Source organism: Petaurus breviceps, unplaced genomic scaffold (genome assembly GCF_028583685.1).
Source record: "Petaurus breviceps papuanus isolate PSGF00001 unplaced genomic scaffold, PetGlider_PUasm1.0 446, whole genome shotgun sequence".
NCBI classification, from domain to species: Eukaryota; Metazoa; Chordata; class Mammalia; order Diprotodontia; family Petauridae; genus Petaurus; species Petaurus breviceps.
The window spans coordinates 2,322,742-2,337,936 of NW_027186338.1; the positions used below are offsets into that span (position 1 = coordinate 2,322,742).

At 47.6% G+C, this 15,195-nt stretch overlaps 1 protein-coding gene across 3 annotated transcripts; it reads left to right on the forward strand.

Moving 5' to 3' along the window:
• The first annotated feature begins 5,463 nt into the window (after positions 1-5,463).
• On the forward strand, positions 5,464-15,189 carry LOC138171527 (all-trans-retinol 13,14-reductase-like). 3 transcript variants are annotated; one of them, XM_069101044.1, is made up of 6 exons: positions 5,478-5,724; positions 9,472-9,654; positions 10,463-10,704; positions 11,543-11,744; positions 14,168-14,259; positions 14,356-14,482. In XM_069101044.1, exons 1-5 carry the CDS (start codon positions 5,550-5,552, stop codon positions 14,221-14,223), a joined length of 858 nt encoding a protein of 285 aa, XP_068957145.1. In that variant the 5' UTR covers positions 5,478-5,549; the 3' UTR covers positions 14,224-14,259; positions 14,356-14,482. The 3 variants fall into 3 exon arrangements, 2 of the variants coding, with proteins under 2 accessions (XP_068957144.1, XP_068957145.1); XR_011170910.1 differs by having other exon boundaries at positions 5,479-5,724; positions 14,090-14,259; positions 14,356-14,412; XM_069101043.1 differs by lacking the exon at positions 14,168-14,259 and having other exon boundaries at positions 5,464-5,724; positions 14,356-15,189.
• Positions 15,190-15,195: the final 6 nt, after the last annotated feature.

The window sequence follows — 15,195 nt, forward strand, 5'->3', positions numbered from 1 at the left end:
GCAGGTCTCACATCACCTTCCAGTGCTAACCAACCTAATATCTTCAATACAATTCCATGCTCCCTTCCCCACCATCCCCCTACTCCACTCCTTCCCAGTGGCTGCCTCTTCCTAACCTTTCCCGTCCTGAACCTGGCATAGGCTCCTCAGGTCAGTTATAACCTGCAGCAGCGGCTGAGCCAGCCATGTTCCTCCCCCTGTTCACCCTCCCCCCAACAACGTGCTCAAACTTTCCCCCCAGATTGCCCCATAGCAGAGACAGGTGCCCACAGGGAGGCAAGCCTGACGATCCCTTCCCTTTTTGTTTTTGCTGGGACAGGGTGAGTTATGCAGATAAACAAGGATAGATGGCATTCTGTACCAATGTTCTCAGGATTTTATCTTTCCTTCAGAAACCACCCTCTTCCCAACTCCCGATTCTGTTGGGGGGGGAGGCACATTCCTCCTTTGCCCTCCCCTCACAGATCTAATCAGGTGCCACATCTCATTCATCATACCTCCAACACCTTGCATCTACCTCCCTCTCTTCACTGACATAACCCCTCACAAAAGACTACCACAATAGCTTCTTCTTTTGCCTCCTGAACTTGGTTCTCCTTAATGGAATCCAGCTTCCACACACCTCTCAAATTGATAATACTCTTGGTTTTGTTTTATTGTTTCTTGATTTCTCATAAAGACATTAGTTTCTATTTGTTCTATTCTCATTTTTAAGAATTTTCTTCAGTGAGCTTTGGAATCTCCTTTTCTATTTGGCCAATTCTGATTTTAAGGTATTCCTCTCCTCACTGGCTTTTTGAATTTCTTTTAACACTTAAGGTATTATTTTCATCAGTGTCTTTTCATTTCCCTTTTAACAAGCTTTTGACTCATTTTTCATGATTGTCTCACATCACTCTGATTTCTCTTCCCGATTTTTCCTCTACCTCTTGTAATTGATTTTCAAAATCCTTTTTGAACTGTTCCATGACCTGAGACCAATTCATATTTTCTGGGAGGCTTCAGATATAGGAGCTTTGAATTCATCTTCTTCTGAGTGTGTATTCTGATCTTCCTTGTCACCCTAGTAATTTTCAATAGTCTGAGTTTTTTTCTATTGTTTGCTCATTTTCCCAGCCTATTACTTGACTCTCAATTCTTTGTTAAAGCAAGACTGTATTTCCAGTATGGAGGGCACACTGTCCCAAGCTTTAGGGGTTTCTCCACAGCTGTTTTCAGACATACCTCTAGGGAACTGTAAGTTTTCAGTTCTTCCAAGATGGTATGATCTAAGGAAAGGTGTTTACTCCTCTCCTAACCTGTGCTCTGGTCTGTGAGTGACCACAAGCACTCTTTTCTGCCCTGGAACTATGAGGAAGGTCCCCTCTCCACTGCTACCACAAGGCCTGCTATGCCAGGAGTCCTCCTCACCCTGGGGCTGCCACCTAGGACTGTAACCTAGTTCTGAGTATGGGCAAAGCACAGAGTTCAGTCTCAGTGCTAGCAAAGAAAATCCTATAATCTCCTTCTGACCAGTTTTTTGACACACACACCCCCCCCCACCCTTTCTGTCTGTGGGCTGAGAGAAACAGCCATTGCCACTGCAGCAGCTAAATCAGTCACTCCCAAGTCCTGTTTGCTGGGGCCAGGGCTATGCTAGAATCAGGGCTGTGCTCTGCTCTTATCCAGGTACAACAGACATTTCCTGCTTCTAAATTGTATTTGGTGTCTGAGGGCTGAGAGGTCTGGAAATTACCACTACTGCCAGTGATTCAATCACGCCAAGGTCTGCTCCATATTTGCTGGGGTCCAGTCTGCTCTGGTATGACATGTGCTAGACTGCACTCCCTTTCTCACCCTGCTGTAACATACCTTTCTTGCCAATCTTCTGAGTTGTCTTGGGCTGGAAATTTGTTTCACTCCATCTTTTTGTGGGTCCTGCTGCTCTAGAATTTATTTATTTTTTTAAAGGTATGTGGAAGGGTTTAGGGGAGAGCTCAGGTGGGTACCTGCTTTTACTCCATCGTCTTGGCTCTGTCTCCTCAAATATTAATGTGTGGCTCACTCCTTTATTTAATCAGATGATAGTTCACTACTTATTCTAAGATCAAATTGTATCATCCTTTTTAGGTGTCTATTTTTGGTGCAAATTTAATAGTGTACATAATTATTAGTATAGTAGTATTAATAAATGTAAGTACTTACATGTAAATGTAAGTACATGTATTTGGGGGGGGACATTCAATTTTGTTTTACTTTGAGAGGTATGATGCCAAGAATGTCTGGATCTAAAATGCCATGATTCAATCAGGGTAAGGAGCTCTATAACTTTTGGGGTATGAATAATCTTAGTGAGTTCCTGGTGGCCCTGTAATATGAAGTGACCTGGGGCGGCCAGGTGGCACAGCGAGTAAGAGCACCGGCTCCAGAGTCGGGATGACCTGGATCAAATCCGGGCTCAGACACTCAGCACCACACCCAGAAATAACTGGCCATGTAACCTTGAGCAAGTTACTTAACCCTGATTGCTTAAAAAAAAAAAAATTTAAGTCATCTGCCTAAAGTTACAAAAGTGTGTGTGTGTGTGTGTGTGTGTGTGTGTGTGTGTGTGTGTAAAAATTAGAATCCCAGGTCTCCTGATCCAAAGGCCAGCCAACCTTTACTCTATTATATTTTGCTGTGTCTCTTAGATTATTTTATTACATATTAATCTTTCCCCACCCATTTCACACCTTATCAACTCATCTAAGAAGCAAAATATAGATAGGACAATTGGAGATGGCCCTGGATGCGGTGGTAGACCTTAGCCTTTTTAAGCTAAAGTCTTTCCCAGGTCTCAGTTTGCCTGAGGCAACCCCCATTTGTCGATTAGAGGTAGGTGAGAAATAAGAAAGAATATGATTCCTTTGCCTAGTCCAAAAAAAAATAATAGCTCTGGAAGGAGAAGACCCTCAAAGTTTCCAGTCAAAACCAAAACAGTTGCTATTTACATTCACTCTGAGCCAATCAGGGCTGAAATAATAACCAATTGGAGTTTGGCCTTAGAACTATTGGCCAAAGAAAGTCAGAATGATTTGGGTTAAAGGCATGGTCCGTAAGAAAAATAATCTAGCCAGTAAACCCCAAAATGTCTTGAGAGGTTTCAGCAATCAAAATTTACATTCCTTTGGGAAGAGCACCCACAAGTAAGGGTGTCAGACCCTATGCAGACAAAGGAAAAGAAAGGAGAGGAGAAGGGAGGGGAGGAGAGAGGAGGGGAGGGGAGGGGAAGGGAGGAAGGAAGGAAAGAGCGAGCAAGCTGTGCTGTCCCACATGGCTCCAGAGGAGAAAGTGAGGCTGGTGACTTTGCACAGCCCTCCCTCACTTAAATCCAATTCACTTGCATGTCATGGCATCGCCTCCCTGAAATCACAGTCATCTTCAGGAACCAAGGACAAAAAACAACAGGAAGCAAGAAGCCAGGGAAGCAGGATGTCCAGCAGTCCTGAGCAGGCTAAGCTACTGCTGTGGAAAGTAGAGGTAAGAAGATCAGTTACATAAAGCATCTTCTCTTCAGTCTAGGGCAGAGTCCTATAAGTGACCTTCATTAAGACCTCCTGATTTCAAATATTAGCATGTAGAAAACAGGGAAAAGTGTTTTTGTGGCAAAAAGAACTATGGCTAGAACAGGGGTTACAAGTACCCGTGTAAAGAAAGTAGGCACACTCATCCTTGGAAGAATTATTTTTTAATAATTGCAAATCCTTTTCAAATCAATAAATACCTATTATTAAATGCTATATACAAGGCAACTAGGTGGTGCAGTGGACAGAACCACTGGTCCTGGAGTCAGGAAGACCTGAGTTCAAATACAGCCTCAGACACTTACTAGCTCTGTGAACCTGGGCAAGTCACTTCACCCTGTTTGCCTCAATGTCCTTATCTGTAAAATGAGCCACAGAAGAAAATGGCAAACTTCTTGAATATCTCTGCCAAGAAAATTCCAAACAGAGTAACAGTATCAGATACAACCAAAAAAATGATTGAACACCATCACTAATATAAGGCATTGTACAGGGTGCAATCATTTTCACATGTTCACTTTGTGCATGAGAACAAAGCTGAAACGAGAAGAGGAATACAGGACCAAGAATACCATGCACCCTAACCTATTATCACACACTAAGGTACATCTTTGTGACACTAAAGTTCTTCTGGTGATGCTATGGACTTGGGAATCACGGGACATCCCAGTCTCAAGTGATGTAAATTGGAGATGCTTGAAAGTCAACCTTATTCTCATTGAATTTGGCTTAGGGAGGGAATGACATACACACTAAATAGAGTATCTCACCCTACAGGAGAGTAGGGGGTAAGGGGATGACAGGGGGGATGATGGAAGGGAGGGCAGGCTGCGGGGGAGGGAAGCTGGAAGCACCCACTTTTGAAAAAGGACAGGATCAAAGTAGAGAATAAAACAAGTGGGAGGTGGGATAGGAGAGAGGGAAATATAGTCAGTCTTTTACAATATATCCATTATGGAAATGTTTTGCATAGCTACACATGTAAAACTTATACTGAACTGCTTATCTTCCCAGTAAGAGTGGGTGACAAGGGAAGAAGGGAATGAATATGGAATTCAAAGTTTTAAAATCAAATGTTTAATACATATATATATACACTATTATTAATATTATTTTACATGTAACTGGGAAATAAGTTATACAGGCACTGGGGCATAGAGATCCAGCATGCCCTACTGGAAAGTCGGGGGGCGGTATGGGAGAATATATGGGAGAGAGCAGATTGGAGGAGGGGACATCCAGTGGGATCGATACTTTGGGGTGGTGAGTAGGGGGAAAAACGGGGAGAAAATTTGTAACTCAAAATCTTGAATGATGTAAACTAGAAGTTAGTAAAGCATTTGATAAAAAAAACAAAGGTTCCAAAGGGGGGAATGTGAGGTCTCTACGCAATGAGAGCCCAGCCCCACTCCCATTCCCTGGCCCGAAGCCCCTGCCCCAGGCTGCATCCCCACCCTCCCCATGGCCACTTCCAGCCCCACCCCAATTCTCTTCCAGTGGGAAAAGCCCAGAATGCACCAGCGGATCCCAGAAGTTGTTTTGCATCAAGGCCCTCCAGTCACGCACTCCTTCCCCCTCGAAGGAAAGAATGGGGGGCGGGGCGGCGTCCAGCCGTGACCTACCTCCGACGCCTTGTCCCCTCTTGGTGGTCCCCACCCCAACCTTGCAACCTGCTGCCTGTTTGCAATAGTCACCACCTCAAACCAACTCCCTCTACGACTGCACCAGGGCAGAGCAGCGTCAGAGAAGCCCAACAGGAACCACACGTCCCAGGTGGCTTCGCGAGTCCTCCCCGCTGCTTACGGCCAAGGACATTCCTGTCCGGACCGGGCGGAGGGCAGAAGAGCAAAGTTCCAAGTTGGACCCCTGGGCATCGCAGCCTTGCTGCCCGACCTAGTTGCGTCAGTGGGCGGGGTGAGGGCGTCTCGATGGGGGCGGGGCGACGCCCACTACCCTCTTTATCTTGGGCCAGAGCGCCCAGGACGCTGTTTTCCAGAGGCGGTCAGCATGGCGTGGTGGCTGTGGTTGGCGCTGGCGCTGGCGGCGGGGGTCGCGCTGCTCGTGAGCCGGGTCCGGAAGTTCATGGCCGGCGGGGACACGAACCCCTTCACGGAGGACGTGAGGAGGCCACGGGGGCCGCTGGTGACCGACCGGGAGGCTCGCAAGAGGGTCCTCAAGCAAGGTGCGAATCCTGCGCCAAGTCTCAGTTTCCCTCCTTGTAAAAGGCAGCGGGTAGGGGGCGTGGACTCAGACCCGTGGGGTTCGGAGCGTGTCACTGGTGGGACATAAGCCCCCCCCCCCCCCACGCAGGTGTGTGACTTTGGGCTAGGCACACGCCCCTCCACCCCCGGCCTCAGTTTCCCCACAGGTCAGGTCCCCCATGGTCAAACTCTAAGCGTCCAATCAGCCTGACCTCCAACTACGAAGCCCTGCGGACCCCTGGCAGCGCAGCGCCCGTTTGTGTCCTCGGGCCTCCCCGGGAGCCGCGGGTTTCTGCTCGTCCGAGGGGCTCCGCCTTAGTGCCTAGCTCTGCACGGTCCCCAGAAAGAGCTGGAGGAAATGCTTCTGTGTTCCGGATCCTTCTGCCTGGGGGCTCGGGCACGTCCCAAAGCGCTTCCCAAAATGATTGGAGAAGCTCAGCTCTCCCAAGAGGCAGGTCAATGTGCCCTGCCCTGCCAGCGTTTCTTTTTGCCCTTTTCCTCATCTTTGCCCATCCGATGAATGTCAGCTTGGAACCTCAGTTACTGGAATTGGTGTTTTTCTGATCATTCGTGATTTCCAGCATTTTATCATATGGCCCTTGATAACTCCGGTTTCTTCCTTAGAAAACTGCCTGTTGTCACCGTTTATCAATTGGCAATGGCTTTTATTATAGATTTGAATGAATTCTGTATAGATCTGAAAATGAAATTCAGATCAGTGACACTTGTTGCTGTATTTCCCTTCTAATTTGAGTTGCTTTGGGGCTTTTTTATCCAAAACCCTTTAATTTTTTGTAATCAAAATGGTCTGTTTTGAGCCTCTCTTTTTTCTCTCACCTTTGCTCATGAGTTCTCCTGTCCATAGATTAAAAGTAATTTCTTCCTTGCTCCCTGATGGTTTATGATGCCATGCTTAGTGCCTCTAAGCTATGTATGCAGTGATCTCTAAATTGTCACATCTTGTGGCCTGATCCTCCTTGGCCTCTCCTGAAAGGCTTTGACCTCATTCACTTCCTGGAAATTCTCTTCTCTGTTTTTGTGGCACTGCGTTCTCTTGGTTCTCCTCCAGCCTGTCTGGCTACTCCTCAATCCCTTTGGCTGGATCTTCATTCCTGCCCCACCTACTACCTCTTGGTGTACCCACAGCTCTGCCTTAGGGCCTCTTCTTTCTCTATGCTCTCACTGGGAGATCTCATCAGCTCTCATGGGTTTAGCAACCACCCCTCTACAGATGACTTCCACATCTCCAGATCCAGGCCTAGGCTCCTGAGCCCCAGTCTTATATCACCAGCTGTCTATTAGACATTATAAAGGAGATCCCATGGGCCTCTCCAATCCAGCATGTCCAAAACAGACCTCATTCTCATTCTCCCCAAACATCCCCATCTTTTGAACTTCCCTGTTACTTCTGAGGGAACCACCGTCTATATTCCCAGGCTCCCAGGCTTGCAACCACAGCGTTGTCCCTGATTCCTGACTTTAATTGCCAATCAGTTGTCCAGTCTTATTGCTTTTCTCCTCATCCCATCTCTTGTATGGTTTCCCTTCTCTCTGCTTTAGCCATCATCCTACTTTAGACCATCCTGAAGTGTCTTCCTACTCCATTCACCCTCCATTCAGCTACCAGAGCTATTTTCCTAAACCTTAGGTCTGGTCATCTTCTCGTCTCCCTTCGCCTCTCCCTTTCCCCATCCTTCCCCAATTCAGTAGACTCCAAGGGTGCCCTGTTCCTTCTAGGGTCAAATATTAATTCCTCTGTTTGGCCTGTAAAGCTCCTCATGACGAGGCCCCCTCCTAACTTTCCATGCTTCTTATTCGCTTCACACACTCTACATCTGTCCTGGCCATGCTGCATACTTGCTCCTCCCCATTTTCAATAGCTCTCCTTTGTGCATCACTTACACTGTGCCAGGCACTGTGCCAAGCTCTTTACAAATATTATCTCATTGGATCCTCACAACCACTCTGAGAGGTAGGTACTCTTGTTATCCCCATTTTACAGATTGGAAACTGAGGCAAACAGAGGTTCAGTGACATGTCCAGGGTCACACTAAAGCTCATAAGTGTCTGAGGCCAGATCTGAACTCAGCTTTTCCTGAGTCCAGGCCCAGCTCTCTGAGCACCGTGGCAGCACCAGCTTCTTCCAGTCAATGATGTTCCATCTCCTCACTGCCTTTGTACAAACCGAGAATGCTCCCCCTCCTCACGTCAGCCCCTCATGCTCCACTGTCACCTTTTGAAGGGGGCCTTTCCTAGTCTCCAGATCCCTCAGAGGTTACTTCCCCCTATTCTGTATGTACCTATGTCTGTACAAGTTCTTTCACCCATTTCACTATAAGCTTCTCAAAGGCAGGGCTGCTTTTTTGGTAGCCTCAGCACTTAGCAGAGGACCTGGCACATACTAGGCCCTTAATCCATGCTTTTTGATTTCCTATTGACTGGGTCCAAGGCCAGCACTCTCCATTCTGCTGATTTCCAAGCCTCATCTCTGTTTCCAAGCTGACTAGCAAAGAGACCAGGGAAATGCTAGAGGTCTTCTTGGCCAAGTCTACCACATAAACCTTGGAAATAGGATGGAGACATGTAGGTGTGGGTTGGATGAACTAGGGGGATTTGGAAAGCACTAGCTGCCCAAGGAATCTCAGGCAATGGCAGGTGGGGGATATTTAGCCTAGAGAGGAAAGGCCTTAAGGAGAGGCATGAGAGGTGTCTTCAAGTATCTCAAAGGCTGTCACTGAGAAGAGGGACCAGACTTACTCTGTCCGGCCCCAGAGGGAACAGTCAGGAGCCGTGGGCCAAATTTCAAAGGGGCAGATGTTGATCTGATGCCAGGAACTCTTCCTTACATTAGAACTGCTCCAGAGTGGACTGGGATGCCTAGGACCCTCTGAAGGCCCATCCCCTTCCCCAAAGCTGAATCACCCTCATTTGGTGTGTTAGATGTGTACTCAGGGCTCCCTGAGGGCCTCACCTATGAGATGGCACCAATTAGAAGAAGGGACACTGGATGTGGAATCCAAGGATCTGGCTTTGATTCCTGGCTCTGTGTCTAGGCTGTCCCATATCATTCGTTATTCTGTTCAACAAACATTTCTTCACTGCTTGCTGTGTGTGAGGCACTCCACCTTCTCTCAGTCCCTAATCCTATGGTAGTCGTCACTGGCCCTTTGTTCTTGAAGAGGTCCATGACATCAGGAGGTGATGCCATGACATACTAGTGAATTAGATTGGAGGGGGGAAGGGCTGTGCAGTCACCAGCCTCACTCTCTCCTCCTGAGCCATCTGGGTCCAGTGGCAGGATATGGATAAGGACAACTGGAAATGGTTCCAGATGCATCGGGAGACCTTGGCCTTTTCAAGCTAAAGTCTTTCCCAGGTCTCAATTTGACTGAGGCAACACCCATTCAGTGGTTAAGGTAAGAAATGGGGCAGAGAATGGCCTCCTTTACCTAGTCAAAACAAAACAAAAAAAACCTCAATCTGTGAGGGGAAGACCCAGAATCCAGTCCTCCTTAGCTCTGGGAAACTTTTCACTGGAATAGACTATGCCAATTCAGATTAGGTATCTCACTGCCTTTGGCACTGAGGCTTGGTGCCCATACATGTACTGTGGCTTTTCTCCTTGTATGTGGCCAGAGATGCCAGCTTAGTTTCCATGTCCCACCTCCCACTCTTCTACTATTGTCTCAGAGGTCAACATGCTCTCTCTCCCACACTTTGTTATACAGCTTTCTCAGCCAGCCGTGTGCCAGAACAGCTGGATGCCGTGGTGATCGGGAGTGGCATCGGGGGCCTGGCAGCAGCAGCCATCCTCGCCAAAGCGGGAAAGCGAGTCCTGGTGCTAGAGCAGCACACCAAGGCAGGCGGATGCTGCCATACCTTTCGCCAAAATGGTCTGGAATTTGACTCAGGTAAAGTGGGTCTGGGGAGGAACCGGCATTCCCTGTTTCAGGGTACACCTGAGGGTGGCAGCACAGGGCAGGGGAGAGAGGGCTGAACTCTAGAGTCACCAGGACTGGAGGCCAGAGCTGGGCTCTGACTGCCTCCCTGGGTCTCCGTTTCCCTCTTTGTAAAACAAGGAAGATGAGGCCATTTGGTCTCTGGGGGCCCTTCTACCTGCAGACTAATGATCTTATTAAAGTTCTTCTGAGGTGGCACCAGATGACTTATATCAGGAATTAGAGGAGACCAGACTGAAGCTGACACTTGGCATCTTCATTAGCTTAGTGAGTCCCTCTCCTTCCTAGGGACTCTTCCTTCCAGTACACAAGGATTCTCTGTAGCCTCGTTCATGGTTCATGCTATAGACCCAACAGGGAGATTTGCTTAGAACAGAGGAGGTTATCCTTACTTCTGGGTCACGTCCAGGCAACAAGCCTTTTTAAAGTCCTAACTCTGGGTCAAGGCCAGTACTAAGCACTAGGGACCTAAATACAAGCAAAAAGAGACAGTTCCTGCCTTCAAAGAGCTGCCATTCTAATGGGAGAGGGGGTGGGTGGGGTGAGGTAGAGAATGACTAGGCTGGGCCATTTCTCAAAATGCCAAGTGAAGAAGGACAGCTGGTCTTGGGCTTTCCTGGTACCAAAGGCTGGTCCCTGGGTTGATCTGTATGAAGGGAAGTCTGGGAGCTTCCAGCCACCTTTACATGACTTTCCTTCCTTCTCTACCTCTGTGGGGTTATGCTCAGCTGAACACCCATTCTGTGCCACTGTTTGACAGGAATCCACTATGTTGGGCAATTGAAAGAGGGCGGCTTTCACCGCTTCCTCCTGGACCAGATCACGGAGGGCCAGCTGGACTGGGTTCCCATGGACTCCCCCTTTGATGTTGTGATGCTGGAAGGACCCAACGGCAGAAGGGAGTTCCCCATGTATGCTGGGGAGAAAGCCTATGTTCAGGGCCTCAAGGAAAAGTTTCCTCATGAAAAAGCTGCCATTGACAAGTACATGAAGATGGTGAAGGTAAGTAAGACTGGGCTGACCTGGGAGGCTCCTCCTGCCTACAGAGACCCAGGAAAAGACAACACTGACCTGTGGGGGAGAGTGGAGATTGGGGAGGGACAAGAGTCCTGACACCACCTGCTTCTCAGCAGGACACTGGAGGTTTGCCTAGAACTCCCATGCCATGGCATTGGGGATTTCCTTCTTTACAAGCACTAAGGGCTCCCATGAAGATAAACTGGTGGGCATTTATGTCTTGGCACCTAACAAGTCACTTAACAGCTACCTGCCTCAGTTTCCTCATTTGTAAAGTGAGGATAATACTAGCACCTACCTCCCAGGGTTGTCCTGAGGATCACAGGAGATAGATTAGCTCCTGTCACCCCAGAGGGTACTGAAGAAAGAGGATTTGATGGAGGAAAGGAGGGGCTCAGGCCAGGTTGGGGGCATTGAACACTGCTGTGGAAAGTGAGCCTTCTGTGGTCTGTGGGTAGTCAGGGTGGGAGGGGGCACAACCTGAGGGCACTAGACAGAGGAGGAGTGAGCCATGAATGGAAAGAAAAGCCTAAAGCAGTGGTGAAAAAAAAACCCTAAAACAAACACCCTATACTCCCCAATTTTACCCTCAGGTGACTGTGTTCTCCTGGGCACAGCACTGGTTCTTACTAAGTTAAGGATTAATGAGTCAAATGTTGGCAAATATGGGGAAAGACTCTCCGCCCCTTTAAATTCAGGATATGCTTCTTCCAGACTGGTAACTGATTGAGATCTGACCCATGTCACTGGGGCCTCAGCTCTTTGGGCTGGAGGGACAGGGATGCCATAACTTCTTTCTCCCTGGGCTCTTTTCTTTCCCCAGGAGGTAGCAAAAGGATCCTCTCATATGACCCAGTTGAAGGTCATCCCATTGCCAGTGGTGAAGCTGCTGGAGAAGTGGGGGCTGCTGGCCTTTTTCTCCCCTTTCTTGAGAGCGGCCACCCAGAGCTTAGCAGATGTGCTGGACCAGCTGCCTGCCTCCCCTGAACTCAAAACCGTGCTCAGCTACATCTTTCCCACCTATGGTATGGACCTGAGGCTCTGGGGACACTGGGGGTACAGGGAGCAGTCGGGGTGGGGAGGGGGCTGCCTGTGGTCTCTTGGTCTCCTTACTTTGCTGGCAGAGGGGGGAAGAGGAGTTTATACCTGTGGCCCTCAAGAGCCTGTTAATAAGAGGGCTGGTCATTTGTAGGCCACTAGGTGTTACATTGTATAGAGCACTGGGTCTTGAGTCAGAAAGACCTGAGTTCAAATCTAGCTTCAGACATTTACCTGAGCAAGTCACTTGACCTCTGTTTGCCTCACTTTTCTCAAGTATAAAATGGGGATGACAATAGCATCCACCTGCTGGGATTATTGTGAGGAAGTGTGAGTTCATATTTGTAAATGGCTAAGCACATTGCCGGGCACATAGCTGATGCTGTATAATTCAAACTATCTTTGTTATTATTATTATTATTATTGTCACTCTACTAGCTTGCATGGGTTATGATCTGCTGGAGGGAGGGCCAATGAGGATTAGATCATACATCCATTGGCTTGGAAAGAAACTGGATTTCTCAGCAGAGGAGCTGGGTTCAAGTCCTGGCTCTATCACTGAACAGCTGGGTGACCAGTAAGCAACCAGTTTGCCTCTGAGCCTCAGATTCCCTAATTGAAATAATACTTACACTACCAACCTCTTAAAATTTGTTCAGAGAGAACAGAGGTGAAGTGAAGTGCTTTTTAAGTCATGAAACACTCTATAAAGGTGAGCTGTTCTTATTTCCTCTGTTGAGGTCATAAAGGTCCTTGCTAATATATCTTCGTTAGTCCGAGGACTCTTGGGTACTTGACAGCTAAGGCAGTGGAGGGCCGCTGTGGTATCTGTTCCCTTCTCTCTGCTCTCACATCCTCGGATTCAAGCCCTCATCCTCTCACCCAAACCTTGCTGTGACCTTTGCTTTCTCAGCCTCAAGTCTATACACTTACCATCTTAGATGGTTGCTAAAGGGCATCTGTCCACATGAAGCCTTTACTCCAGAAACTCAAGAAGTTCCTCATTTTGTCTGGGATCAAACAGAGAATTCACACCCTCTCTCTGACCTACTTTGCCGGCCTTATTAGCTGTTATCCCACTCCCTTTGCACTCTGAGATATGGCCGAGCCCGGACTTTTTGTTGCTGTCATCTCCCTTCCTTTTCTCTAGCTATCAGCCATGGTTGGAATGCGTGTTTCTCAACTGTTCCATAGAATCCCTCATTTCCTTCAAATCTTCCATCAAGCATCACCTTTTCCATGAAGCCTTTCCCCGGCTCCCCAGTTCCTAGGGCCCTCCTTCCCCCAAATCCCTAGGATCCATTTCAAATAATCAATTCCATGTATACACTTCTATGTAAACATCTAGAAAGCAGTAGGGACTTTTTCTTTTTTGTCTCTGTATCCTCACTGCCTAGCACAGGGCCGGGCATGTGATGTTTAATAAAAAATGTTGACTGATGGATTGACTCTTTGAAAATATAAAATCATACTGATTGTTCATGACCCACATACTTAGCTTCTTGGCGAGGTGATTCGAGCACAGAACTGGTCATCCTTTACCAAGCCAGGTTACAGATAAATAACTCCAGTGTTCATTTCATTTTCATTTTCCATAATCATTTCTTAGCCGGATTCTACCATCATTTATATTGGAGCACCTTTGGCTGGAAGCATTTGAGGTTCTGTTGCCAACTCACAGTGTATTCTCTAGGCGATTGGCTAGGCTCCCTCTTGTATTTTCTCCTTGAAATTTAACTTCCAAGCTCAGTTTTGTGTTTGAAAGTTTTGCTTTTTGTTGCAGAACCCCAATCATTTAATAGAATTACAGCACTTTCTATGTGGAAGAGATCTTAGAAATGTCTCTACCATTCATGCCATTTGTAGTGCCAGCCTCATTGTATTATTTGGGGGCTCCAAATGAGATAATGTGAGTAAAATGCTTTGTAAACTTGAAAAGGCTGTGTAAAAGTCAGAGATCATTTTTATAATTAATGCTAGGTGAATCTTTGTTCTGTCTCTACAGTTTGCCCCCAGACCATTAATCCTTCCTAAACGTTGGGTTTGTCACTTGTCTGAAGTCCCAACAGTTACTGACTTCATAGCTGAGTCTTCCTGGAATTCTTCTAGCTTTAAATGCTGTGTCATTCAGCACATCACTGACTGGGCATTGCCTCACTCAAAGTGAGAACCTGAAAAGGCCTTTAGCCTGAAAAGGCTGGTGAGTTTGCACACCCTTGCCTCACTTAAATCCAACTCACTTGCACATCATGACATCACCTTCCTGATGTCAAGGTCCACTTTGAGAATGAAGGACAAACAACGAAGAAATGAATGTCTCTCTACCCCACAGAAGTTCCCTTCCCTCCGTGCCCTGGAGCTCTTGTCCTGTGAGATGGGGCTGTCATCTTTACATAAGACATCATTGCAGTCTTGCGGGAGAACTCTCCCATTACTCCATGTTTGGTTGGTGACAAGGTTTCCTGATAGATTAGGGATTGGGGGAAGATTCCAGGCCTGGAGGTAAATTGAGGAAGCTCATTTTGGAAGGGATTGTTATCTTGGCCTGTAAGATGTGAGTGCCAAGCCTAGAACACTCACCTTGCTTTTCTCCCACAGGTGTTCCCCCAGAGAATGCCAGTTTCTCTATGCATGCCATACTCATCAGCCACTACCTGCATGGAGCCTTTTACCCTCGGGGAGGCTCCAGTGAAATCGCTTTTCACATTATCCCAGTGATTCAGAGAGCTGGGGGTGCAGTCCTTGCTAGGGCAACAGTGGAGAGTATACTGCTGGATTCTGCTGGAAAAGCCTGTGGTGAGAGCTGGGGGTCCCATCATGAGAGTGGGGGTGGGTGGGATGGGCTCAGGAAAGTGAGGCTTTGGGTAGAGGCTCCAGGGTGCAGGCGGTGGGCTCCAGAGGTGACTGCCACATGGGGATGGAACACTGGGATCTATACCAAGGTGGGGGGTGAGGAGTGTGGCTTTGATGTGACCCATCAGAGAGCAGGACTATGCCAAGTCCTTCACTGGTGAAAGTCATTGAAGCTTTCCTATGTGCTCAGATACTCTGCTAAGGCCTATGGAGGCTACAGCAGTGAATAAAACATGGTAACTGCCTTTGGGGAGCAGAGAATGAGGTTCAGAAATAGTTATGTAATCAGCAAGCAATTTTTAAATACCTGCTTTGTGCCAGGCTCTAGGAATGCAAAGACAACAATGAAATAGCCCTTACCCTCAGAGAAATGACATGCTGTCAGAGATTACATTTACATTTAAAAGAGGCAGACAAGATTAATGTAAGGTTAAAGTTTTCTGTGTGGGGAAGGATGAGCTCTGGGTGATTGACCTTAGGACAGGCTTCATGTAGGGAGTGGCGCAGCAGTAGATTCTGAAGGAAGCCAGGGAACCCTAGAGGCTCAAACTGGGGGTACCTTCCAGGCAGCAGACACAGCCTTGT